The sequence below is a fragment of the Anabrus simplex genome, chromosome 1 (genome assembly GCF_040414725.1).
Source record: "Anabrus simplex isolate iqAnaSimp1 chromosome 1, ASM4041472v1, whole genome shotgun sequence".
Taxonomy (NCBI): Eukaryota; Metazoa; Arthropoda; class Insecta; order Orthoptera; family Tettigoniidae; genus Anabrus; species Anabrus simplex.
The window spans coordinates 1,370,692,821-1,370,719,359 of NC_090265.1; the positions used below are offsets into that span (position 1 = coordinate 1,370,692,821).

Below are 26,539 nucleotides of genomic sequence, written 5' to 3' on the forward strand. Positions count from 1 at the left end.
GGTAAAAAAAAAAAACAATTAAACGTTCAATCTTAAATACCAAAAATGTATTTACAAAATGTCCGACTCGTTGGCTGAACGATCAGCATACTGGCCTTCGGTTCAGAGGGTCCCGGGTTTGATTCCCCGTCGGGTCGGGGATTTTAACCTTAATTGGTTAATTCCAATGGCACTGAGGCTGTGTGTATGTGTTGTCTTCATCATCATTTCATCCTCATCACGACGCGCAGGTAGCCTACGGGAGTCAAATAGAAAGACCTGCACCTGGCGAGCCGAACCCGTCCTAGGATATCCCGGCACTAAACAGCCGTACGACATTTCATTTACTGTTGAAAGCAGGTAATTCCGGATTTTTCTAGTAAATCCGTGATAGGGTTCCAGTAACTCCGTGACAACAAAATATTCACAAAGAACCGTGCTTTTTCTTATAATAGAAACATGAGGAAAATGTTTGTAATATAAAATAGTTTGCATATCCATTTTAATTATCCTTCAGTTTCCTCTGCCGCAGTTATCATTTACTACAGTTTAGGGCCTAAATATTTTAAAATAAAAGTGGTAAAACAAGATAGCTTCAGTTGTAGTCAATGTCGTCAAAAATCTCGCACCCTTCGCACATAAAATACACTTTGACTATCACTTTTCGATACTTTTCATGGTACCAAACATGACAAAACAGGCATTCAGTCCACTTGGCCGCGTTCTTCTTCCTGACGTTATCTGCCTAAAAACATTAACATGCCCCACAGTAAGCAAAGCAAAGTCACCTCCGTACAGGCCGTGAAGGCCCTTGGAGGAGTGGAAGGTGAAGGCTTCCACCATTGTTTACCTCGGCACGTGATGGGGTAGAGTGGTTAGCTCTGCGCCCGGCCGCCTTTGCCTCCAGGAATTAACCTGGTACTCATTTTTGGTGTAGGCTGAGTGAACCTCAAGGCCATATGCACCTCCGGAAGTGGAAATCTCGCTTCTTAAATTTTACGACTTCCTGACGGGGATTCGAACCCACGTCCTTCTGGGCGCACAGAGCACGCCTTACCTCCTCGGCTAGGCAGCCTGCCCCACAGTTGCCGTTATCATATTTTCGAGCCATGGATTTCCGCTTGGGCAAAGTTGTAGATTTCATTCCTGACGTTAATGGTCTGTTCTGGCTTGGTTAGCCTGGTTAGGTGTAAGTTCGAAACTCAAAGATAGAATTGTTATAACATAATTTACTATTTTAATTTCTAGTTCAGATGGCATGATAAAGTGCTTTCCAATTATAGCAATGGTGGCACACAGAGGATCGGCTAAGAGTTTAACACAATAATCCTTGAGCGTGTTCCATGGGATTCCAAACTGTAAACTGTCCAACCTTCGTCCTTAACCAAACGCAACGCTTCTTTAATGTTTTCAGATGTGTAGGAACGTGCAGCTCTACTCTTCTTTGACGCCATCACCACATGTAAAACCTAAGAAAAACGATCATCTTTCTAAGCTCATTGACCTGTACTCTGTAGCATGAATTGTATGCAATTTTTATATCTAAATTATTAGTATCTGATCTGTAGCTCTAGTTCAAATAGAACACCACATTAAATGCACAACACTGCTTTCACTAAAAAAGAAAGGAGTGTCAACAAAGGACTCTGTAACATCTCACACAAGCATTCTTTTGCCATCTGGTGCACAGTTTGGAGACATTTGGGTTTCAAGCTACGTCGTGGTATAGAAAATAGAAACTATCACAGCATCACTTGATATCGCGGAGTTACCTTACCTTCCTTATTTCAAGCCATATTCCGAGATGAGTACTTATTATCAAACTGATAGAAGAGATATTTCAACGTTGTGGGTTCTATAAATCCGAAGAAAGGCGAATTTACCCTGCGGTTAGAGGCGCGCAGCTGTGAGATTGCATACGGGAGATAGTGGGTGCGAATCCCACTGTCGGCAGCCCTGAAGATGGTTTTCCGCGGTTTCCCATCTTCACACCAGGCAAATGCTGGGGCTGTACCATAATTAAGGCCACGGCCGCTTCCGCTTCCTTCCCACTCCTATGCCTTTCCTTTCCCATCGTCGCCATAATACCTATATGTGTCGGTGCGACGTAAAGCCACTAGCAAAAACAAAAAAATCTTAAGAAATAGGGCCGGTGATTTACCTGGCATTTATCCGACAAGAACTGTTTAATGTGCCGGAAACCAACGAGAAGAAGGAACTATATTGAAACGCCTTGAAATACATTTTGATTAAGCCAGGATAGAACTTATCATCGCGTGAACAGGCCAAAGACTATACTACTGTAACACTGAGATCCGCAATAATCAGCGTCAAAGTAGTTTCTGTCTTAAAATAAATATTGGCCTAAAATTGAGATATATCTCTTTGGATTTGAAATAAGACACTTCTTTGGCACTTTACTGAAGTGAGTGAAAAAGCCCGAGAGAAACAATATTCATGAGAGCCAAGACCAGATAAGGGTTTTAAATATGAAATTTCTCAATTACATAACCTCCTAATTCTATCGTTATATGCCAGTTACTGTAATAAGTAGGCCTACTCTCTTCTTATAAATCCCTCGGTGGATCAACGGCTTCAAACCCTGCAGACACAGCCCAAAAACGCGTGCAGAATTCCGTTCTGTGTCGAACGATGTCGGTTAAAACATATCAAGGGCGTAACCTTCTAACACCATTCAGTGGACCCGACGAGTTGGCTGTGCGGTTAGGCACACGTAGCTGTGAGCTTGCATCTGGAAAATAGTGGGTTCGAACCCCGCTGACGGCAGCCTTGAAGAGGGATTTCCATGGTTTGCTATTTTCACACTAGGCAAATGCTGCGGCTGTACCTTAATTGAATCGTTTATTTCAGAAACCACCTAAGTGACACTTTTATCAAAACTGAGTTTTTGACTGGATTGTACTATTCGGAGATAAATACATTGTTTTTAGCAGAAACAACCCATATTCCTTACAAGCAATGCTTTTAGGCAGCTGTGTAAATAATGTGTTTATTTCAGAATGAACCTAAGCACCGTCGCTTAGGTTCTTTCTGCGGTAAATTCATTCCTCCACTCATGACGGTCGGTGGCCCTGTTAGGATAACCTATTTTGTGACTCACACAGATTCACACAGTTGTGCGTTTCTTATTGAATCCCTGTGACAGAGGTCCTTTTAAGGCGATTACGCATAACTTCCCTGTCCGTGGCCACTTATTTTTGCCTTGTGACAGGGATTTTGGAAGTATTAAACGGTTCTTGAGGAAGGTGGTCAGAATTTATACTCTAGATGAGTATGCTGAGCAAGGCAAGCGTGTCAGGTCGTTTTACCGTTTATCATCTTACCTCGGACGATGTCTTAAGTTTTAAACATTGGTGGCCTATATCGTACAGGAAATAACGAACTCTAATGAAACATCAGGCAGGGAAGTACCAAGAGAACGTAAGAAGCCATTCAAGGTTTCTAACCGAGCTCGATAGCTGCAGTCGCTTAAGTGCGGTCAGTATCCAGTAATCGGGAGATCGTGGGTTCGAACCCCACTGTCGGCAGCCCTGAAGATGGCTTTCTTTGGTTTCCCATTTTCACACCAGACAAATGCCGTGGCTGTACCTTAATTAAGGCCACGGCTGCTTCCTTCCAATTCCTAGGCCTTTCCTACCTCATCGTCGCCGTAAGACCTATCTGTGTCGGTGCGACGCAAAAAAAAAAAAAAAAGATTTCTAGTTACAAACAGTTTCTGTACTATAAAGATACTTCAGGACAAGTTGTGACAAAGGCGTTTATTGGAGGATTTTCATCTACTTTCGCACAACTGAAAACTGACAAACCACCTGAGCTAGCTTCCGAGAAAGCTTATCCTTTGGGAAAGGTAAGTTGATTACAATAATATTATTAAAGGGATATAAAATTATTGAGCAAGTAAACACATTTTGTAGCCTATAATAACTTTAAAAACTTTTAATTGGTTTTACACAACGCATTTTTGATTTTGGGTTCCAATCAACAAAAAGAATGTAAAAGACTAGAAAAAATTAATGGACTACACCGCTGGTTATGAAGACTTTTATGACAGCATCATTCAGTGGCTAACAACCGAGAGAGAACCTACTGAGGATAAGCCAGAGGCTGAATAAAGCCAGAAAGGGCTTTACTGTTCTAATTTGTATTTTGCGGTTCATTAACTGATGTCTGTTAAATTCTGTATGAATAGAACGGTGTTATTTACATAACCTTTCATCTTAAAACTTGCATAGATTAATCAATTAGCTGTTTTTTTAAATAATTGCCACAAAAATTAACAGGAAAAGTTGTTTATTTCAGAAACAACCTAAGTGCAATTTAAAAAAAAAATTGTTTATGGCATAAAAAAATTTAAAACTTATTTCTCGTTTACTACACTCTTCTAGCACATTAAAGTTTAATTTTTCAAAAATTAGAAGGAGATCAGACTTCAACTTATACTCCCACACATTTTTTTTTCATTTTCCCAACAGTTTGAAAAAGTGCAGTTAGGTGGTTTCTGCAATTAGCGATTCAATTAAGGCCACGGCCATTTCCTTTCCACTCCTAAGCTTTTCATATCCCATAGTCGCGACAAGACCTATTTGTGTCGGTGCGACGTAAAGCCACTTCTAAGGAAACATTCAGTGGTTACCCGAGAAAATCAATTAAAAGTTCACCAAATGGGTCTTCCAAGAAAGTCTGGTAACTGTGTCATCTCATAGAGTAAATTTAAAAGTCGAAATTAAAACTCGGGGGTCCTGAAGGCTGTCAGATCAAAATACGTCCACATATTGATTGAAGTATGCAATTATTATTATTATTATTATTATTATTATTATTATTATTATTATTATTATTATTATTATTATTATTATTATTGTTGTTGTCCGACTCGTTGGCTGAACGATCAGCGTACTGGCCTTCGGTTCAGAGGGTCCCGGGTTCGATTCCCGGCCGGGTCGGGGATTTTAACCTTAATTGGTTATGTCTAATGGCACGGGGGCTGGGTGTATGTGTTGTCTTCATCATCATTTCATCCCCATCCTGACGCGCAGGTCGCCTAAGTGTGTCAAATAGAAAGACCTGCACCTGGCGAGCCGAACCCGTCCTGGGATATCCCGGCACTAAAAGCCATACGACATTTCATTTTTCATTACTACTATTACTATTATTATTATTATTATTATTATTATTATTATTATTATTATTATTATTATTATTATTATTATTAATCTGTTTAGCATCCAGGGTTTTTTTTTCCTCGGACTCAGCGAGGGATTCCACCTCTACCGCCCTCAAGGGCAGTGTCCTGGAGCTTCAGACTCTGGGTCTGGGATACAACTGGGGAGGATGACCAGTGCCTCGCCCAGGTGGCCTCAACTGCTATGCTGAACAGCGGCCTTGCAGGGGGATGGGAAGATTGGAAGGGATAGACAAGGAAGAGGTAAGGAATCGGCCGTGGCTTAAGTTAGGTACTATCCCAGCATTTGCCTGGAGGAGAAGTGGGAAACCACGGAAAACCACTCCCAGGATGGCTGAGGTAGAAATTGAACCCACCTCTACTCACTTGCCAACGGCCGTAGCCGTGTTGAAACACCGGATCCCGTGAGATCTCCGCAGTTAAGCAACATTGGGCGTGATCAGGAGTTGGATAGGTTGCCACGCGCTGTTGGTGGGGGGTAAGGGAATGGAGGAGCGGAAAGGAACTGGCTACCCTACCGCACGTAAACTCCAGCTCAGGAACACCTCTGCGGAGGTTCGGACCTGCCTTCGGGCAGAATAACCCTTACCTTACCTACTCACTTGACCTCCCGAGGCTGGACCACTTTTCAAATTTCGTGGCAGAGCCGAGAAATTAACCGGGCCTGCAGGGGGGCAGCTAATCACACTAATCACTACACCAACGAGGCGCACATTATTATTATTATTATTATTATTATTATTATTATTATTATTATTATTATTATTATTATTATTATTATTATTGTACCGGGAGATACACCTCAACTCCGTACATTTAAAAGAAGCGCCTTAAAGAACGCTATTTCTCATACAAATCTTTAAACAGCCAGTGCATTAAGTTGGGACATTAATCGGAAGATGTCACTCATAAATAACAGAGTATTGTGTTATTTTAATGTTTCCTAAAGTGACTAGATTTATTTATTTTGTTTTGGTGTACTGCAAGAAGTTTGAACTTTTCTCCATAGATGCCGTTACAAAAACTGTGGTCATGCACTCTGGTGCACGGTGGAAGAACTTGTGATTTAAAGAAGTTTTGTGTTTATTGGTTTCCATAAATAAATCAACTGTCATTTATTTTGATATTTCAAGGTTTGCAACACTTCCTTCTCGTCCCGCCAGCTTTGACTCTGACCAATGGGAAATTTTGTGTAATTATTTTTGAGCCAATAATAGTCTTCTTGTAACTTTTAAACTACTGTATCCAATAAAAATGATAGAGTGTGTCCGGATTTAGTCCAGAGCCTTCACGAACCATTCCCTCGGGTATATAAGCTGTGGCTTTTTCAAGCTACCTTGTGTTATTGATCGTCGAAGTACTGAGTGTGTGAGTTAAGACAGGAGGCGGGGTGCATCACCCATCGGCAGGCAGAACATTAGCCCAGGTAATGGTCACAAGTTTTCTATCTCTGTAGCTATCTCCGCAAACTTGCCCGAAGGGAAAGTTCTAAGCTTTAACTATGCAACCGTTTGATTTCTAAAATGTAAACTTCTTCCTTTTCATGTAAAATGTCATTAAGTCTTAAATTGTAAATCGGGGATAGAGAGTGCGTTACCCTCTCGAGTTCCCCTTCAATTTATCTTGAGGTGAGTACGATTTTGTAACTGTTTTTCCCTGTAACAACAAACAAACAAACCCCATGGCACTACAGCCCTTGAATGGCCTTGGCCTACCAAGCGACCGCTGCTCAGCCCGAAGGCCTTCAGATTACGAGGTGTCGTGTGGTCAGCACGACGAATCCTCTCGGCCGTTATTCTTGGCTTTCTAGACCAGGGCCGCTATCTCATCGTCAGATAGCTCCTCAATTCTAGTCACCTAGGCTGAGTGGACCTCGAACCAGCCCTCAGGTCCAGGTAAAAATCCTGACCTGGCCGGGAATCGAACCCGGGGCCTCTGGGTAAGAGGCAGGAACGCTATCCCTATATCACGGAGCGGGCTTTTTTTTCCTGTAATGCATTAAATTAACCTTTCATTCGAGTCGCCTCAGTAGCTTAGGATTAGCCTCTATATCATCGGGCCGCGAGCCCAATTAGGTATTTATACTTGATTTTCAAAGAGCACAAGTGTACGCCTCCATACATTGTGAGTTTGCGCCACTAAATTAACCTGTTTTTCTTTTCCACGAAGGCCCAGTAGTATGGGTAGTAGATACCCCTGTATTAACTAGATAGTAAATTGTAGGTAGTGCCTAGAGAGACCAGAGATTGTAAGGTTGTATGCAAAATTGCCTTGACTAGGCTGTAAGGAATTGGGAGCGCAGTCTCCTTGGTTGAATTTGGAGAGCATGTAAGCTCTTTTTAGGTATTTGTGTAATATTGTGTGGGGTCTTTGGAAAGCCGTATTTGTAACCCTTGGAGCAAAGTGCTCTTGAATTGGGATATTTCTGTCCTTGTTTAAATAAAGCAACATTGGCGAGGTTGTAAATTGGGAGTGTGAAGCTCAAAACTTATAAATTCCCTATTTTGGGGTTTTCTGCTCTTGCATCAAAATGGTTATTGTACCTTGCCTTTTTTTCTTCACGTAGTGAAGAAATTTGTTAAGTTTGAAATTTGAAAATAAATATAACCTTTATTTTTAAAGCTTTAAAAGAATCTTTGAATTTCGTAGACAGACCCATTCAGTCCGCACTTTCTTTCACCTCTCTGTGATCTACAATACCCCGGTAACAAATATTATTATTATTATCATTATTATTATTATTATTATTATTATTATTATTATTATTATTATTATTAATGAACAGAAAAGACGCCATATCTCCAGAACCTTCTGAGACACTAGCGGTGAGATTTCAGGATTTTTCGCATCAAGTAAGCCATGATATCACCTTAATATCAATTACCAATTTTGAAACAATGCACTGTGAAGATCCTACGACCGCCGGGACCTAAATATCCTATTTTGTGAATAATGATCTGTCAATTTGTTCACAGGTACTGAACCCTTGAACTTACCATTCCATCGTTGGTCGGCCACGGCTGCTACAGTAGAACAATCTAGAACTCTTAAATCATGGGTCGTTGCGGGAATAAATTCGGTCACGATCTTAACCAAACGATGGGGTTCAGAAGAGAGCCTAACTACTTGAAATGAGGAGCAAAATGTGCTTACTAACTTTTATTAAATTGAAATAGCACGATAACATTATTAATTTAATATGCATTCTTGAAAAATAAAAAAAAAATTATAAATTATTGATTTTGAATGTCTCAAACACAGTCACATTACATAGCGTTGATTTGTTTCTTACAATATCGAAGAGTTGCTTCGGAGAAGTTAATATATTAGTGGACAGCGAAACTGAAAAACTGAAAAAGGGAAGACCTGAAAACCGGGCACCTATTATTCCAAACGAGAACTGAGAGTTAATCCACACGATCCGTGGAAAATCTGACTTTCAACAAGTAGAACGCCTGATTTTCTCTCAATTAAGGTTATCCACCAGTCGAATACCCTTTACGGATACGGAACACCCGCCGAATGGACCCTTAATCGAACCAAACTGACTATCAGTTGCTTTGGATAGGTTGCGAAATATTATGGGAAAGCATGGTGTTCACTACGAGTTGACAGCATCATTCACAATTGAAATAAAATCCCACCATGTATTTGTCATTCATGACACCCTTAAGTGATAAGGTAATCCCGATGCTAAATGTGCATCACCCAAAACAGCTGTTCGTAAGGAACCAACAACAACATGATCCGTGAGGATCCTACGTTATGTCGTTCTAAAGGAACAAAACTGCGAAATGCAGGAAACACTTATTCATCATGCATTTAGAAGAAATGCCAAACACTGAAGTTAATTAAAAAGTGGAAAGTCACTTGAAAAGTATTATTATCGAACCGATTTTCAGGTTAGAAATGGGTTTGTTATGCTTAATAAAATTACCAGTCCACGTTAAAAATTACCACAACTTTAAGGAATTCTTTCCCTTGAAAAACAATGCTACCAGTACAGATCTATCTATTTATTGTCTGTCCCAACACACTACTTATAAAGTGATTACTTAATTACTTTCAACTATGAATAAAACGAAAGTACAACAAGATTGGAAATAAAATATTGTTACTGGCTGGCGAATCGAAACCGCATTCGCAACTCAAGTCTCACACTAATACACTGAGTGTCAATATGCACACTATCAAACGAAAACGGACGTCAAAACGATAAAACAATTAAGCCCGTAAAATAAATTAACATATCGAAGTCATTAAAGCTCAACACGAGCGGAGAATTACAGTAAAATATAATTAATCTAGATCAGGTTGATATCCGACATTTGGGCAACCCTCAGCCGCCGATAGCTGTCCCGTTATCTCAATGAGAGCTACGCATTGACCCTCTTCATAAATCATATCATACTGTAGATGCTACCTTCCTCTAGGCCACTTCAACAAAAAAACAAAAGAAACATCTAAACTGAGACTTGAGTGTGTACAGCTGCCATCCCGGACCTATCGTCGGGCTCACTTGAAATCTGTACATCCTAACACTAATCACTATGTACATGATACCTTCCAAATTCTATCGTCGGGCGTGAACTAGGACGTCTCATCATCAGTGACTCCAAGGATAACATGTGACGTCCTAAATCTATCGTCGGGCGTCACAGTGGGTCGTACTACGCCTCCCTTAACATATCAGGCGAACTAGCAATTTCAAACAAACTCCGACATTCAATACTAGACCTGGTCAGACAAATAACGCACGACGGAACCACGTCTCTTACTATCAAACGAATGCAAGTCAAAAATACAGTAAGTCTCTACCTCGTTACAATACGTGAACTCGAAAATAAACATACGTGACGAACAATTTTCCACCTCAAACACAATCTCAGCCTGTGCACTGAAGTTTTAGGGAAGCAATGACAATTCCCAACGCACGTTTACCATAGTGGATGCCTTCAAAATAATAATCATCATTACCGCATTCGAAACTCACAAATCGCCTATCGTCAATTCCAACATTTTATATCAATGACATATCCAGTGAACAAAATTCAATACACCCCAACCATGGGTCCAAAATGCTCTTTTATCCTTGAGGTCGCATTATCTTACTATTCATACGGGCCTGAAGTAACAAATCGTTGGACGTTTACTACCAAGATTTTAACATTTTACTAGAGTCGTTTCACTTGGGATTTTACTAGAAATATACGGTGCTTCACACAGTAGTCGTCTCAAATTTCGGATTGGTAGCGGAAAACAATACAGCCTGCCTCAATACAGCCTGTTTCTTAAATACTTCCTCTGCGAAAATATAGCCTGTCTCAAACTCTCTCCTCGCTTTATTCCGGCGGTATCACTTAAAATCCAGGCTTCATTTCATCGATCTCTCTCATCTCCACATACATATAAATTCGTCCCTCTCAATCCCTTTTTCTTATATTTCCAAGACCCTTTTTTCATAATTCAATCCCCTGGTGAAAACAACAACCACTGTAAAACACATCTCTTACTTTAATGTTATTACGACTTTCAAACCTCGAGAATCCAAGAGCACACCGCGACTTTTCGTATCATTGATATACACGATGTCTCAAAATTTTCCTTCCCATTAATAACTGTAACTCTATCAAATTTCAATGAAATTATCTAAATATGCCTGCGATCCTTGTCAAAATATACTGGTTAAATGCACTTTTAACATAGAAAAATTTATTTATCCCGCGGTAGACATTATTATTATTATTATTATTATTATTATTATTATTATTATTATTATTATTATTATTATTATTATTATTATTATTATCGACAAACATTTCTGAATTCAACTGATATTTGAAATTTAGATATTCGCCACGACTAATTTATAAGTTATAACTTCCCCAGAATTCCACGATTTGGACAATATCTCATCGAACATTAACACCAAATTTTAAGCGTCGCATTTTACCGTTTCTTGACATGAAATTTACACACTGAAATTTTCACACGCTGACCAAAAATTACAACACCTTTCGCCTGATAATTATAAATATCAACTCGACAATCATCTGGAAAAATTTGTTGGGACAGAACAGTAGAACTAACTACAACATAATATAAAAATAGACAGACCTGCACAATGGTGACATTCCCCGCATTCTGGTTACATCGTCACCAGCTGACCTCGCTCCTTAGCCGTACATTTACACAAAGAACATTATCATTTCCAACATCTCACTCTTACAAACACTACCCTTCTCACACACGATATTAAAATTACCACATAAATCGCGCACTTTTCTCTGTAATTGGCACCACGAACTTCCCTCGTTCTGCAGTCCTCTGCGACTGTCTGGTTCGTTCCCAGAGTTGTCTCTCTCCGTTACTCCAATAAAACAGGTGTTCAACAGATAAAGGGAGCAAAACTACTCTGAATAGCTTCCCCAACCCTCTTCACTTTCAAACGTACATGAGATGATATAAATAAAATCTGCTGTGTATATTCTAACCAACGCCTACACTTTCCTAGTTCATCGGCAAACGTTCAGAACTTTTCCAATCACCTTCTCTTCTTAACCGAGTATGTGGACCTTAGCCACGGACATGTATTTGGTTATTTGTCGATTAATCTGGCGCGAATTTCCAATGACGACGGGCACAAGCTCCCGCGGCTTCAAGTTCCAGATCGACACTGAAAAATATACGGTGGGGGGGGGTTTCTTTTATAATCTCAGAAGGGACGCTATCCCCACTATTAAGCTTGATTGTGTAATCTGCCAATTTTGCGCCCTATAGACCGATTTTGATGAGACTTGTCCCAGACTTCCGGACAGGCTTGCACTTATTTTATATGTTAATCTTATAATTTTACCACACTCACAACAGGGGAAATAAATTATTTCTGCCCGTGTGTTTCGCGCGTTTTCTTCATCCACTGACCTTGGCACTTGTAGCTGGTTCACTGATCTGACGCTAACATATACTTAGGCTTAACTGCATTTATGGTTTTCCCTGGAAGTTCTGTCTTCACGTAGGGTTTACGAATAATTTAACTTATTTATTTCTTTATTTACTGTATTGCCAAAATCCCTCGTTGTATAGTATTCCATGAATTTAAAGAATTGTCGGGCACTCGAGTTCCGCCGAGGTGTCCCGGTATTTCACGAGCTTGCCGTGAATGAGATCCTTCCCACGCGACATCGGGGCTCTTAGAAGCGCAACATGGCTGCCCTCAAACATAAAAGTAGCTTCCTGATATCAAATAAATATTGAGAAAAAAAATATTTTTCTCTTCGTAGAATTATGGGTTCAGTACAAAAAAACCGATAGATTTTGCAGTATAATTTCACCACACTGAATATTTCAATTAGGATCGGAAAGGTTAAATTTAGAATACCACTGCTGTATGCTTTACGCTGATGCACGAGTTAACTTAATGCACATACGATTTGGCTGACAGACATGTCTGGTATAGAATTCTGAAAGGTAATTACAGTGTAATTGCTAATATCATCACCGGACAGTACAATCTAGGGATTAACGTATGAATAGGCCATGGTAATTCCTGTAGGATCCACGAGAGCTTATTCGCAGCATAATGGTGTTATTCACAACGTAAACTAAAAACCAACAAAAAATACCTTCTTTCTCTACGATAATAATAATCGTATGGCCTCAGCTACCGTGTGCAGACCTTTCAGTTTGACGCCATCTGGCTGTCTGCTCGTCAATTTTGACGTTCCGTTTCACACTAGGCCCACTAGATGGCAGAACGTGTAAACCGAAAATCTTGGGCGTCTATGGCTGAGATTTAATGAATTTTGGCGGGTAAACACCAAACGTGTCACCAGAGATCTTTTACATGCCGACATCGTATGGCATGGAGTGTCGAATGGACTTTTACCGCCCTTCAAAATTCCGAATACCTCTGCCGGGTTTGAACCCGCTATCTTGGGATCCGGAGGCCGACACTGTACCACTGATCCACAGAGTCATATCTACGGTATAACGACCATTCAAGCTAAATAATCAGTTCCTTAAGAATATACACTGACTGACAGAGCAAATGCAAAACCAAGAAGGAGTGGTCAGAACTTTATGCCAATTGCAGGGTAGACTGACGTCACTGAGGTATGCTCATGATGTGAAATGCGCCGCTGTGCTGCGCACGTAGCGAACGATAAATGGGACACGGCGTTGGCGAATGGCCCACTTCGTACCGTGATTTCTCAGCCGACAGTCATTGTAGAACGTGTTGTCGTGTGCCACAGGACACGTGTATAGCTAAGAATGCCAGGCCGCTGTCAACGGAGGCATTTCCAGCAGACAGACGACTTTACGAGGGGTATGGTGATCGGGCTGAGAAGGGCAGGTTGGTCGCTTCGTCAAATCGCAGCCGATACCCATAGGGATGTGTCCACGGTGCAGCGCCTGTGGCGAAGATGGTTGGCGCAGGGACATGTGGCACGTGCGAGGGGTCCAGGCGCAGCCCGAGTGACGTCAGCACGCGAGGATCGGCGCATCCGCCGCCAAGCGGTGGCAGCCCCGCACGCCACGTCAACCGCCATTCTTCAGCATGTGCAAGACACCCTGGCTGTTCCAATATCGACCAGAACAATTTCCCGTCGATTGGTTGAAGGAGGCCTGCACTTCCGGCATCCGCTCAGAAGACTACCATTGACTCCACAGCATAGACGTGCACGCCTGGCATGGTGCCGGGCTAGAGCGACTTGGATGAGGGAATGGCGGAACGTCGTGTTCTCCGATGAGTCACGCTTCTGTTCTGTCAGTGATAGTCACCGCAGACGAGTGTGGCGTCGGCGTGGAGAAAGGTCAAATCCGGCAGTAACTGTGGAGCGCCCTACCGCTAGACAACGCGGCATCATGGTTTGGGGCGCTATTGCGTATGATTCCACGTCACCTCTAGTGCGTATTCAAGGCACGTTAAATGCCCACCGCTACGTGCAGCATGTGCTGCGGCCGGTGGCACTCCCGTACCTTCAGGGGCTGCCCAATGCTCTGTTTCAGGAGGATAATGCCCGCCCACACACTGCTCGCATCTCCCAACAGGCTCTACGAGGTGTACAGATGCTTCCGTGGCCAGCGTACTCTCCGGATCTCTCACCAATCGAACACGTGTGGGATCTCATTGGACGCCGTTTGCAAACTCTGCCCCAGCCTCGTACGGACGACCAACTGTGGCAAATGGTTGACAGAGAATGGAGAACCATCCCTCAGGACAGCATCCGCACTCTTATTGACTCTGTACTTCGACGTGTTTCTGCGTGCATCGCCGCTCGCGGTGGTCCTACATCCTACTGAGTCGATGCCGTGCGCATTACGTAACCTGCATATCGGTTTGAAATAAACATCAATTATTCTTCCGTGCCGACTCTGTTTTTTCCCCAACTTTCATCCCTTTCGAACCACTCCTCCTTGGTGTTGCATTTGCTCTGTCAGTCAGTGTATAATTGTAAATCATATTGTCAGAGTTAGGAACATACAAATATTATTCATGTATTTTATTTACTATGCACTTACATTATTCAAACATTCATATCTCACACATAATGATTTAAGTCGTGGAAGTATATCTTTTGTAATTATTTATTGGTTCTCAGTAGGCGGTTCTTGTTGTTGCTTGTGCTTGTTGTTTAAAGGGGCCTAACATCGAGGTCATCGGCCCAGTAGGCGGTTCGTGGACTTCTAAAGGGTCACGGTAAATTTTTAGAGTTGTAAGGTTTTTTATTACCCTTTGCACGGAACAAAATTTAAAAATAGTCTAAGATACATGCATCATAAATTCAGACTGCTATGCCTTTCAGAGTTCAATCTGTAAGTCTCTTAGAATTGACTAAAAGCCTCTAAAATCCTCTACTGATAACCACATCTGTTACCTTATGTAGTTCAATGTGGCTTATCTTTAAATAATTACATATATACAATAATGTTCGCTACATACAGTTTCAGCGTACATTCTACAACACTCTGTCAAATAACTAAATGCCTCCACAATCCTCTATATTACCAACTACCTATATGGCCTCTATCTTTAAATTATAAAAACTGAGTCTAATCATCGACGTCTTGGTCTCACTTACTGCTCATCCCGTCCATGGCGGAGTCCGTTACTCTCTTATTATCACCCTTTATTCGCCTTTCATGACACCATCACCGAAGCCAGTTTATCCATGCAAGTTTATTCTTAGTCCTATCTCCTCATTTGGAGTAACCTCCTTCATTGTCTCATCATTTGTCTCTTTTACAGGGGAAATACAGAAATCTTGTCATGTCCATTAATCTAGGCTATGAAAACATCAAAATGTTATTTCCACTAACTTCATTGGCCGCCTCAATGGATAAATGGTTAGCGTGCTGGCCTTTGGTATAGGGGTCCCTAGTTCGATTCCCGGCATAATCGGGAATCTTAACCATAATTGGATAATTCCCCTGGCACGGGGACTGGGTGTATGTGTCGTTTCCATCATCATTTCATACTCATCACGAAGCGCAGGTCGCTCACGGGGCTCAAATCAAAAGACCTGCACCAGGTCTCTGCATAAGCCACACGCCATTATTACTAACTTCATTAATGTTAGGCATGGTATGGGCATTTGAGCTTATGCCGTGTTAAGAAAACAAGGTGAAACTCTTTACGTTTTGCAGAGAACTTTGCTCCGTGTCTTCAGAAGAAAATCTCGACTGTTCACGAGGAAGTCTTCTACAATAATGAGGGTTTGAATTTAAGAATGCTTTACTGGTGGAGAACTGTAGTGGTACGCTCGTTCGTCACCAGGTGGCTCGCTGTATGCTGGCACAGCGCTCCAAGCGGGAGCTGATGACAACAATTAAATTCCAATTTAAATATTCTGTCACACCGTGTATGCGTGAGGAATGACAGGGACTACATCAGACGAATCAGGGACGAATGTGGTGGAAGAAACTAGATACTAATAAAATAAATGCAATGAAAGACACTAGGATAAATAGAACAGAGCTGAAAAATGGAAAGAAAGTATGTGAAGAAAACCAGAGGATGATAATTATGTGGGACGGTGTGAGAGAACGGGGTGGGGGGCATAACCGGTGTACACACGTTTAGAAAGTATGACATTAACACACACCACATAGCTTGGAATGAACCAACTGTGACGAGGAACGTACGAATTTGGGAAACACCGAAACCAAATAACAATTTAGCAAGGACATAGCAGCGAACTATCTACGTAAATCGTTAATGGCTGGCAACCACGTATTACTTAATTTTTTTCTTTCTTTTTTGCTAGTTGTTTTACGTCGCACCGACACAGATAGGTCTTACGGCGACGATGGGACAGGAAAGGGCTAGGAGTGGGAAGGAAGCGGCCGTGGCGTTAATTAAGGTACAGCCCCAGCATTTGCCTGGTGTGAAAATGGGAAACCACAGAAAACCGTTTTCAGGGCTGCCGGCAGTGGGGTTTGAACCTATCTCCCGAATACTGGATACTGGCCGTATTACTTAATTGATAGTTAGTATCCTGTTCAAATTGTCAGGAATTGTACGTATTTCCACAGCTTCCCGTATAATCGTAGACCTGTAGTGTTTAGTGTGGGTAACAGCTCGAGCATCTTGGATCACGATAATATGACCCGAACGATAGGGCGAGCTCAGCTATTGCTGACTTGTCTGGCTGGTTGAGACGGATATTTATTTGGTGTTCCTTGATGCGACTCCCATTAATTAATTAATTAATTAATGTTTGTAATATACAACTTTCGGTTCTGAGGTACTTAGAGGTTGCAGAAGAAAAATTCAACAGGTTATGTTTACCAATCCCGAAGATGTTATTCAGATATCATAATTTATATCACCGCGGTCCAATCATTGGGGCATTCCTATCCAAAGCAATGTATTATGCAGACATTATTACTGTAACTGAATATTTTCAAATAACATATAGCGAGAAAACATTTTTACAAATTGCTTTACATCGCACCAACACAGATAGGTCTTACGGCGACGATTGGACAGGAAAGAGCTAAGAGTGGGAAGAGAGCGGCCGTGGCCTTAACTAAGGTACAGCCCCAGCATTTGCCTGGTGTGAAAATTGGAAACCACGGAAAACCATCTTCAGGGCTGCCGACAATGGGGTTCAAACCCACTATCTCCCGAAGACTGGATACTGGCCTTACTTAAGCGACTGCATCTATCGAGCTCGGTGAGAAAACATTTATTTAAAAATGTACTGCTAGATGGAAGCCAAGAATAACGGCCGAAAGGATTCATCGTGCTGACCACACGCACCTCATAATCTGCATGCCTTCCGGCTGAGCAGCGCAGCGGTCGCTTGATAGGCCATGGTTCTTCGGGGCTGTTGCGCCATGGGTCTTTTGTTTTTGGTACAGCTAGATAGTCATTTAGTGCCACAATACGCAGTAAACTAACAATAAATATTAAAAATTGGTTGTGAACACAATGTGATTTACATTTCACAAAACATGGTCAAGTGATCAAAGTGAAAGCCACTTCAGTTGATATAGTGATAATATAATACAATTATCATAGCAAATATGATTTTCATTCAGTAATTTATACCTGACACCTTTTTACCGTACGAGCTGTAATAATGGAGATATTCAAGAGTTTATTACAAACTGTATTAACAAGCAAGCATTGCTGACAAGGAAGTATTCTTATGCCATCACAGTAGCAAACTAACTGGCTATGATGGTTGTTGTCATTATTGTATTTATAATATGCAAAATAATAATTTTATTATTTGTGTTACGTCTCACTAATAACATTTACGGTTTTCTGAGACTCGAGGTGCCGTAATTTTGTCCCACGGGAGTTCTTTTACGTGCGGACAATTTATAGCACCACACACGTTTTCATAATATGTTAACTGCATTTTAATCAGTACAGTGGTTCTACTTCAGATACTGACAACACGAACACTGTTCACGTAGTGAACCACTATAAAATTATTATGTGCTAATAGCCGGGCTGAGTAGCAACTCAGATAGTAGAGCGCTGGACTTCTTAGCCCAACTTGGCAGGTTCGATCCTGTCTCAGTCCGTTAGTGAAGGTACTCAAATTCATAGCTTGTGGGACGTAAAACCAATAACATTAATATTATTATGTGCTAATGACTTATATTTCTGAATATAATTTTGAGGCTCGTGAAATAATATAGTATCCGTGATCCGATATACAGTAAATACGTAGAAAGAGACAAAAATATCGGTCGGTTAGTCACTTGCTTTCTTGGCTTACGCTGCGTGAACCATCAACGATTGGCCCCAAGTGTAAGCGTACGAATTGTTGAGCATAGAAACCTCTACAAAAAAAGTCCACGATGGTATATACCTATTTCCAACTGGTAGCCCTCTAGAGGCGATTTTATTCTATAGTCCGCAGTGAAAAATATAACTCCTTAAAATTAAATAAATATTTCGATATTATCCTCAAATTTCTCATCAAAATAAATTGTTTGACCTCCTTCAGTATTTTATAAGGATTACAATAACCTTATCAGGACATTATTTGCACGAATGGTTCAGACGTTATGACCATTTTGGATTGTAGTGGTAATACGTGTAAGCAGGACGGGCGAGTGCTGTCTCATATCACATGACGTCACGCAGAAGGCGGCCAGGGAGAGAAACAAGTGAGCGCAATACGGGAAGACACCCACCTGATAAGATCTATCTGTGTCGGTGCGACGTAAAGCAAATAGCAACAAAAAAAGAATAATGATGATGATAATAATAATACCGGGAAATAAAATCGTGAGTGTAATAATACCATTAATAATCAGCTATTATATATATTTCACGAGATCAAAATATAAGAATTTTATTATATAATGGTGACAATTATAATCAGTTTGCTATGGAAGAGCGTGTATCGTTAAATTAAATCCATGTCATCTTCTGAGGTTCAGAATAATTTGTCCGTTTCTTATGTTAATGCTGGGTCACGGGACCACTTGTAACTAAAATATATGAGCTCTGGGATGCTAGGAAGAAATAGAATACCCTTTGGATGGAAGTTTTGAGATACGTTGTGCTATGAAAGGCCCCCTGTGTTTACGCTTAGTAAGTTTTGAGACAGGCTGTGCTATGAGAAGCTCCTTGTCGTAGTGGTTGATGAATGGGATTATGGGACAGGCTGTGTGGAAACAACACCCAAGTAATGCGAGAGCTTTATGAAATACAGAACGAAAGGATATGCCAATATTAAGAATGCACATTATGATGCCAGTTTATCCCCATACAATGCTCATACGGTAACTGCAGGTTCATGTCATGTGATGTCCATGTAATGTCTTCTTGTAGAGATCTCGAGAAATAGCGTATTAACTGACTACAATAGTGAATAGTGTTTTCCGTGCAGTATTATTATATCTAGTTTGAAACCGATAGATATTTCGCTCGGTTTCACTTCACGTTGGTGATAAAATTTCATTGTAGGGAATAGGCTACCGCATTTGACATGGCAAGCTTGGTTGATCTGAGAGAACCACTAGTAGATTGTTAGTGCATTTGTGTTTAACATTGGATAAACTTCACTGCCTAGTTGTGTTGCCATTCAGTGGATATTGACAATGGAGTTATTTTGAATCCTCAATAGTTTTCAACTTCTTGCGCGTGATGATTAAATTTAATTCACCATGGACCTTATATGGACTTTATATTGAAATTTCGCTTTGTGTTTGGACATAGAATTATATTCATACTGAACCGTCCGTCTAGAGTTTTTTATTTTCCTCTTAAGTTCAATAGTTAGATATGAGTGAATATTGATTGTAACCTTGATGATAGGACCATAGTACTGTAAATATTTGTATTATAGTTCTTATATCGATATTTCTTAGGCGACGCTAATGTTTGGAGTGGTGGACCACTTTCGGCTTAAGTTTCTTACTAGCTGTAAAGTGCTTCCATAATAGTGCTACACTGATCGGCGTAAATTTAAGAGTTATATCACACGAAAGCCTGGCTAATGGAGACTAGTCCATGTAACTAAGCCGCGTGTAATCAAGTATGTCGGTTGATCTTTCCACGTTTTTTTCCAGTTGATATTATTTTATGGATTTAAATGTCTGTATTTATTTTAATTTAGTTTTGGAGGTTGATTTATTAGATTTAACTGTAGATTAAAGAGACAAACATAGGTAGACAGACCTGTAGTTGTGGCTTGGAAAAAGATTAATTTTTTTTTCGAGAAGCCGTGGTTTTGTGATTTAAATTAATTTCAACGATTTTAATATTTTTCAAAAGATTTAATTTGATTTATTAAGACTACTTTTCAAGTGATTTACACTTTTATTTATTTATTTGGGTGTTCCTTTGGGCGCGTGATTAATTAATTAAGCATTTTTCCATTTTCATTAGTTTGCTTCTGAACGTGTCAAGTAAGATCATCCTTGATCAGTTGGTGGTTCCTTTCGAACACATATTGGGGTAACGCATATCTCAGCATTGGATTAACAGTAACATAAAAGTGTCTTGTGGTGACATTAGATGGTGCGATTTTCCTTAATATTTCTCAGTTATTGCTATTAACTTGTAAAAGCACTATGATTTGAAACAAATATTTTATAACCGACCCAAAGCTACTGGAAGTTGTTTGCTTCTAATAAGGGTCCATTCGGGAGCTGTTCGGTTATCCTACGATGGGACATACAACTGGTCGACAACCTTAATTAAATGTAAATTTGGAGTTCTGTTATAAAAGCCAGATTTTCCACGGATCGTGTGGATTAACCGACAATTTTAATTTGGAGTCTGAGTTTCCGGTTTTCAGTTTCTTCTGCGTTTTCTTCATGGTTTTGCACTCCTCGCATTTCTCCTTTGCGTTTCAAGGAATATTGTATGAACTTCATGTAATTATCTCAGCTAATTTTAACATTTTCATCAAATGTGACGGTTTAATTTGTGGCAAATGTCAAAATTTTACAAATATTTTTATCAACTTTAACTAAATTCCAATTCAATAAATGTCAATAATTATATTTTGCCTCTCATATGAATCCTGTCGAGCGGTAGAAGTGACGAGAAAAAACCGTATCGCCCTAGGATTTCAAAGGTTGAGTGTACTACCAGAGCAGCCGTGGCAGATGACTGATGGTTGATGGGTTGAAGGGTTCAGTACAGCCCCAGTATTTGCCTCGTGAGAAAATAGGATAACACGGAAAACTATCTTCACCACCACCGACTATGCGCTCGAATTCACCACCTCCCGAATGCAAGCTAACAGATACGTGCCCCAAACCGCATATCCAACTCGCTGGGTACCCATATACGGAAGTATGAATTCTCCATCAAAAGAGAATAGGTCAAGGCTTTAGAATAATATTTCCTACAAAAAAATCCATGTGAAGATTCTTCGTAACTCCTATCGGTTTTGCCAGAAAATTAAGCTTTCCCGTGTTATTCGATGATATGGCCCAGTTGGCTTGCAAGCTGAACGTGGTAGAGCTGGGTTGATCAGACCTAAAATCAATGTTGGTATCCATTATGATGTACTATATTATAGAGAACTACGAATCTCTCGTCCTCATGCAGTAAAATCAGGCCATAGGTTCCGGTGAGTCCCAATATTTTAATAAGAGTCCTTCAGAGTAGTAGTTTTAATATATGTGATGAAAGTATCAAACAATCCAAACTGTTTGCAAAAGTTCTCAAAGGAACCTAAAATGGTACGAATATTCTAATATTGGCATAGTATCTCTCTTCATAACATTATATCATAGGCTTATATTTGGTAGTCTTCTCTGAGCCCATTTCTTCAAGTTGGCTCTCATTAATTTCAAAACTGTTCGAGGAATGGGTGATGTATCGGTGAAATGGATTTGGTTCAAAGGCGATTGTATCAATCCACCCATTACAGCACTATTAACACTGGAAAGGGACCTTGATCTTCATGAAGGTTAGTGTATCCCATATTCTTCAGGACATTAGCAACTGTTGACTTATCATAACTGTTGGATTACGTAATCTAATACGGGACTCACCGGAACCTATGGCCTGATTTTACTGCACGAGGACGAGAGATTCGTAGTTCTCTATGCTACAGTACATCATAATGGATACCAACATTGATTCCTTGCGTTATAATATAATCCCTCACTGTTCTGGTTATGAAAATTTGTCCTGGATTTGTCCTGGATTATTAAATGTGAAATATTTTAGCTTAGAACTTTGTCCAGTAATGTTCTGTCATCTAAGGTGGAATATTGTGTGAATGTAGTCAAGGCATTCTCGCTCTTCATAATGTATGTACTGCGGGTCAGTATACCTCCAAAAATATTATCACAATGTTTTGTCCCGGCACGACGATATGACTTTCGTTTAAAACGAGAACATTTGTCTCTATAGCAAACAATACTTTACGTAAGAAGAAAATTGAAGGCCTACACCCTACAGAGTTTTCGAACAAAACCTAAGATGAAAACAGGCAAGACGTGGACCGAAGAACGGAAGGAAGCTCACTGAAGAATGATGCTGGAGTACTGGGCGAGTGTTAAAGCACAAGGCAGAAAACGGTTCAAATAGTATGGTCCATATCTGAACAACACGAAGGAAATATAATATAATATAATATAATATAATATAATATAATATAATATAATATAATATAATATAATATAATATAATATAATATAATATAATATAATATAATATAATATAATATAATATAATATAATATAATATAATATAATATAATATAATATAATATAATATAATATCGTACCGTAGGTGTAAAACCACCTAAGGCGATCGCTCCATTCCCTGTCTTACAATTCCGACTAAGCTCAACTGGGTATAGTGTGGGTTAGGCTGCCATAGGGTAAAATATGAGTCCAAATCCACACATGTAACTAAGTATAACGAAAGGAATAATGGAGGTTGGTTGAATGAGAAATACAGTTGAGGGGTAAGATGAATTTATTATCCTAAAAATAACTTATCAATACTAACATATATCAACAAAACAAATTAAATTAGCCTCAAACGGCTCCCAAAAATGTGATCTGCACATCTCAAATGAAATTGAAATAAAACTACACAAATGAACATAAACTTGGGCATGGACCCAATATAAATTACACGATATATATATATAGATACATGGAGAATCGACACTATGTTTGCGAATTCGTAAGTGTGTGTAAGTGCATCGGTTAAGTGCCATGTCATGTGGCCTAAAGACCGCGTTTACGAAAGTCCAAACATGAATCCCTGATTTACGAAAATACTAGTGAAACACTGACTACCCTATATTTACATCTGTTAATACGGTCACAAATCATATAATATACATTGGTACAAGGTTGGCTACCTTCCCATCCAAAAGGCACAGAATCTACTTGTGAGTCGCGGCTCACAGCTAAGATCCAGACAGAACTGGAGAACCACAAACATCAAACAGCAAACGGGCTGTATCCCCAAATAAAACAAAAAGACGAAATATATTACAACACACCGCAAAATAAAACACTTCTGAAAATAAAATACAAAGCATCACAACATAAAATAATGTAGGCAACTGGAAACATTACCGTATCATTCAGCTTCATATGATCGTGTCACAAAGCACAATGCACTAGACTTGGTTTGCTGTTTGGGGGCAGGTTTTACAGCGAAAACATCCGTTCACTTTCATAGGGCTAACAGTATATCAGCTGACTGCACTGCTCGCTCGGAAGCTCGTCATTCATCGGCCCCTACAGGGCTTCCTTTAAACACAGCGGGTAGACAGGTATCTCCCTCAAATACACAATATTCTCACTGGCGTAGCATATCATTCACGGCTTAGGCTACATTCGCATTTCAATAAATATCAATCTCCTTTAATTGCATGGCTCTCTCTGGCCTCGCATATAGAAATCAGCTTTATCAAACGTGCAACGGTACAAGCCCTTCAATTGACATCCATTGGTTCTCTTACCTGTTCGCCCTTTCACCAAACAAGCCTCTAATCAATTTCAATGACCCTGTATTCAATCGACGATGTACATGCAACACTGAACATCTCGTGAACACTAAAAATACACTTGCAGAGATAACACCCTTAATGAAACTATCTAATCTTGAAATTAAATTTATATCAACGCAGTAAGCGTATTGCTTGTAAGTTATTTGATTAACGCAGCTATAAACACCTATCACTCGTAGCACAAAGAAATAGAATACACTTCACAACACAAAACACACAGACAATACACTATAAACCAACTATTCCCTTGCATCCCATCTAGCTAATTATATACCGAAAAATAAAGCATGTATTCCAACCCTGTCCATATTTACATTGAATCAAAATTCAAAATAAGCAAATTCCAATTTGGCTGATATTTACATTTAATAAGATATCCTATTCCTCACTAGCATTTTACGTATACCAAGAATCATGCATAAAAAGACATCATTGCACTTAACTTTCAGCAGCTTACACGGCACCAACCAGTGGATCACATCTCCGCTGCGCCACGCCTCTTTAAGCCATCATTATCACAGATATCACAGGCAGAAAGTTCTTGGCTTCAGCTTCTTGTGTTGCCATCTTCTTCTGGATCTCGTTCCTGTTGATATCTGCAAGATATGTAGTATATGAGTTCACTCTTCACCGATTAGCGTGCTTGATTTTACAGTATCGAACCGACTACAGGCTACATTTAACTTAGTCGTGGTACGAAATATGTATTAGAAAATCGTACGTTTTAAGATACAGAGTATCTTATGGGTTCGACACTAGTCCTTGGCAGCGGCACGAATTCATACGGAACGCATTCGTACAGTTTATCTCACGCGTTCGCGTACCGAGCGATAACAATAATAATAATAATAATAATAATAATAATAATAATAATAATAATAATAATAATAAGCGTTGGTCACGCTTCTTGCTATCATATGCAAGTGTATCAATAATTACACAAAGTTACACTGTTTCTTATACACATGTCCGCACAAAGGAAAAATCACTCCACGTGGTGACCGTACCGCGTCACGTACAACTCACACCAAGATCAACAGAAGAATGGAGAAGCTTTCACCTCGCGGTAAGCATAAGTAACCTACACCAAGTTCGTTGCCTTGAGGGAATCCCCAACTGTTCGAAACTAGAGCCAACCAGCGGCCTATCCTATATCAACGGCTCTGTATTTAAACTATTTAATAAGCAAAAGCACTCAAGTACTCAGTATACACATACAATAGTATACAATAATTCTGTCTCAGACTTCTATTTCAATCAGACCTGTAGATTAGCAGCTAATAACGGATTTAATTGATTAAATATTGAAGATCACAACACTGTAAAGTCGAAGTTGGTCATTCTGAAATCCTTGTTCTGGGCTTCCTTCCTTCAAATCTGGCACACGCCCAGCTTGTCATTGGCTAGATTTGACTGGTGGTGTGATGCTCTTTACTCAGGTCTACCGGCAACGGCTTTTTTTAATTGAAGCATCTCGCAGCAAGTGGAAAAGTACTGGCGAGTCTCACCCCCTTCCATCACTCCAAATGACTTCCGGCCTCGCCTACAGCTCGCTGCATTTCAAATATCAGTAAACTTTCCACGTTAAAAATGATTAAATATATAATTGAGGCACCTAGGGTATGGCTCAATATAATATAATATAATATAATATAATATAATATAATATAATATAATATAATATAATATAATATAATATAATATAATATAATATAATATAATATAATATAATATAATATAATATAATATAATATAATATAATATAATCAGGAAGTGGCGAACGACATTAAAGGAAACCGACTATAGCTCACTAAGAATGGGAACCAAATCAAGGGATTCATGGTAAGACTACCTTTTGCTGATGGTATCGCCATTCTGTTAAACGAAATCGTCCAACAAATTAGCCTGCAGATATCGTTTGTGAGCCAATTTAGCTTGACAGCTTGGCTTAAATTTTATCATACATACATCTGTTGTGCTTTTCAGCGTTCAGTCTGCAAGCCTGTGTGATTTTACTAAACGGCTCTATCCTCTGTTTGTAACTAACAATTTGGCCTCGTTTAGTTCTATACCGCTTAAATCATTACGAACTGATTCTATCCATAGTTGTACTGGGCTGCCTCTAATTCTATTGCCATATATGACTAAAAGTCGATTATTCTCCTAGGTAACCTCTCCTCAGATATATATACACAGCAAACCCGAAAACCTACACTCAGAAACACGTCACCTGAATGAAGACTTGATGACCATAGATATATGGGCCAGAAATCACGGATTAAAATTAAACCCATCAAAATCCCAGGCAATTGGTTACCCTAAATTACTTTGCAAACTCAATCGAACAGCGTTTCCACAGTTGTCCATAAGTGGTACTCCGATACAG

General features: G+C 39.9%; 1 protein-coding gene across 5 annotated transcripts in view; it reads right to left on the reverse strand.

Annotated features, from left to right (window-relative positions):
* CDase (neutral ceramidase) overlaps positions 1–26,539 on the reverse strand; it is a 1,004,245-nt gene that overhangs the window by 33,582 nt on the left and 944,124 nt on the right. For 4 of the 5 annotated variants that reach the window (XM_068225500.1, XM_067137831.2, XM_068225501.1 and 1 more), the window contains one exon: positions 23,098–24,749. The exons of the other annotated variant lie outside the window; for it this stretch is intronic. In XM_068225500.1, coding sequence (XP_068081601.1) covers positions 24,678–24,749 — 72 coding nt within the window. In that variant the 3' untranslated portion in view covers positions 23,098–24,677. Of the gene's footprint in view, positions 1–23,097; positions 24,750–26,539 lie in introns of those variants that run through there. 5 annotated transcript variants of the gene reach the window in all.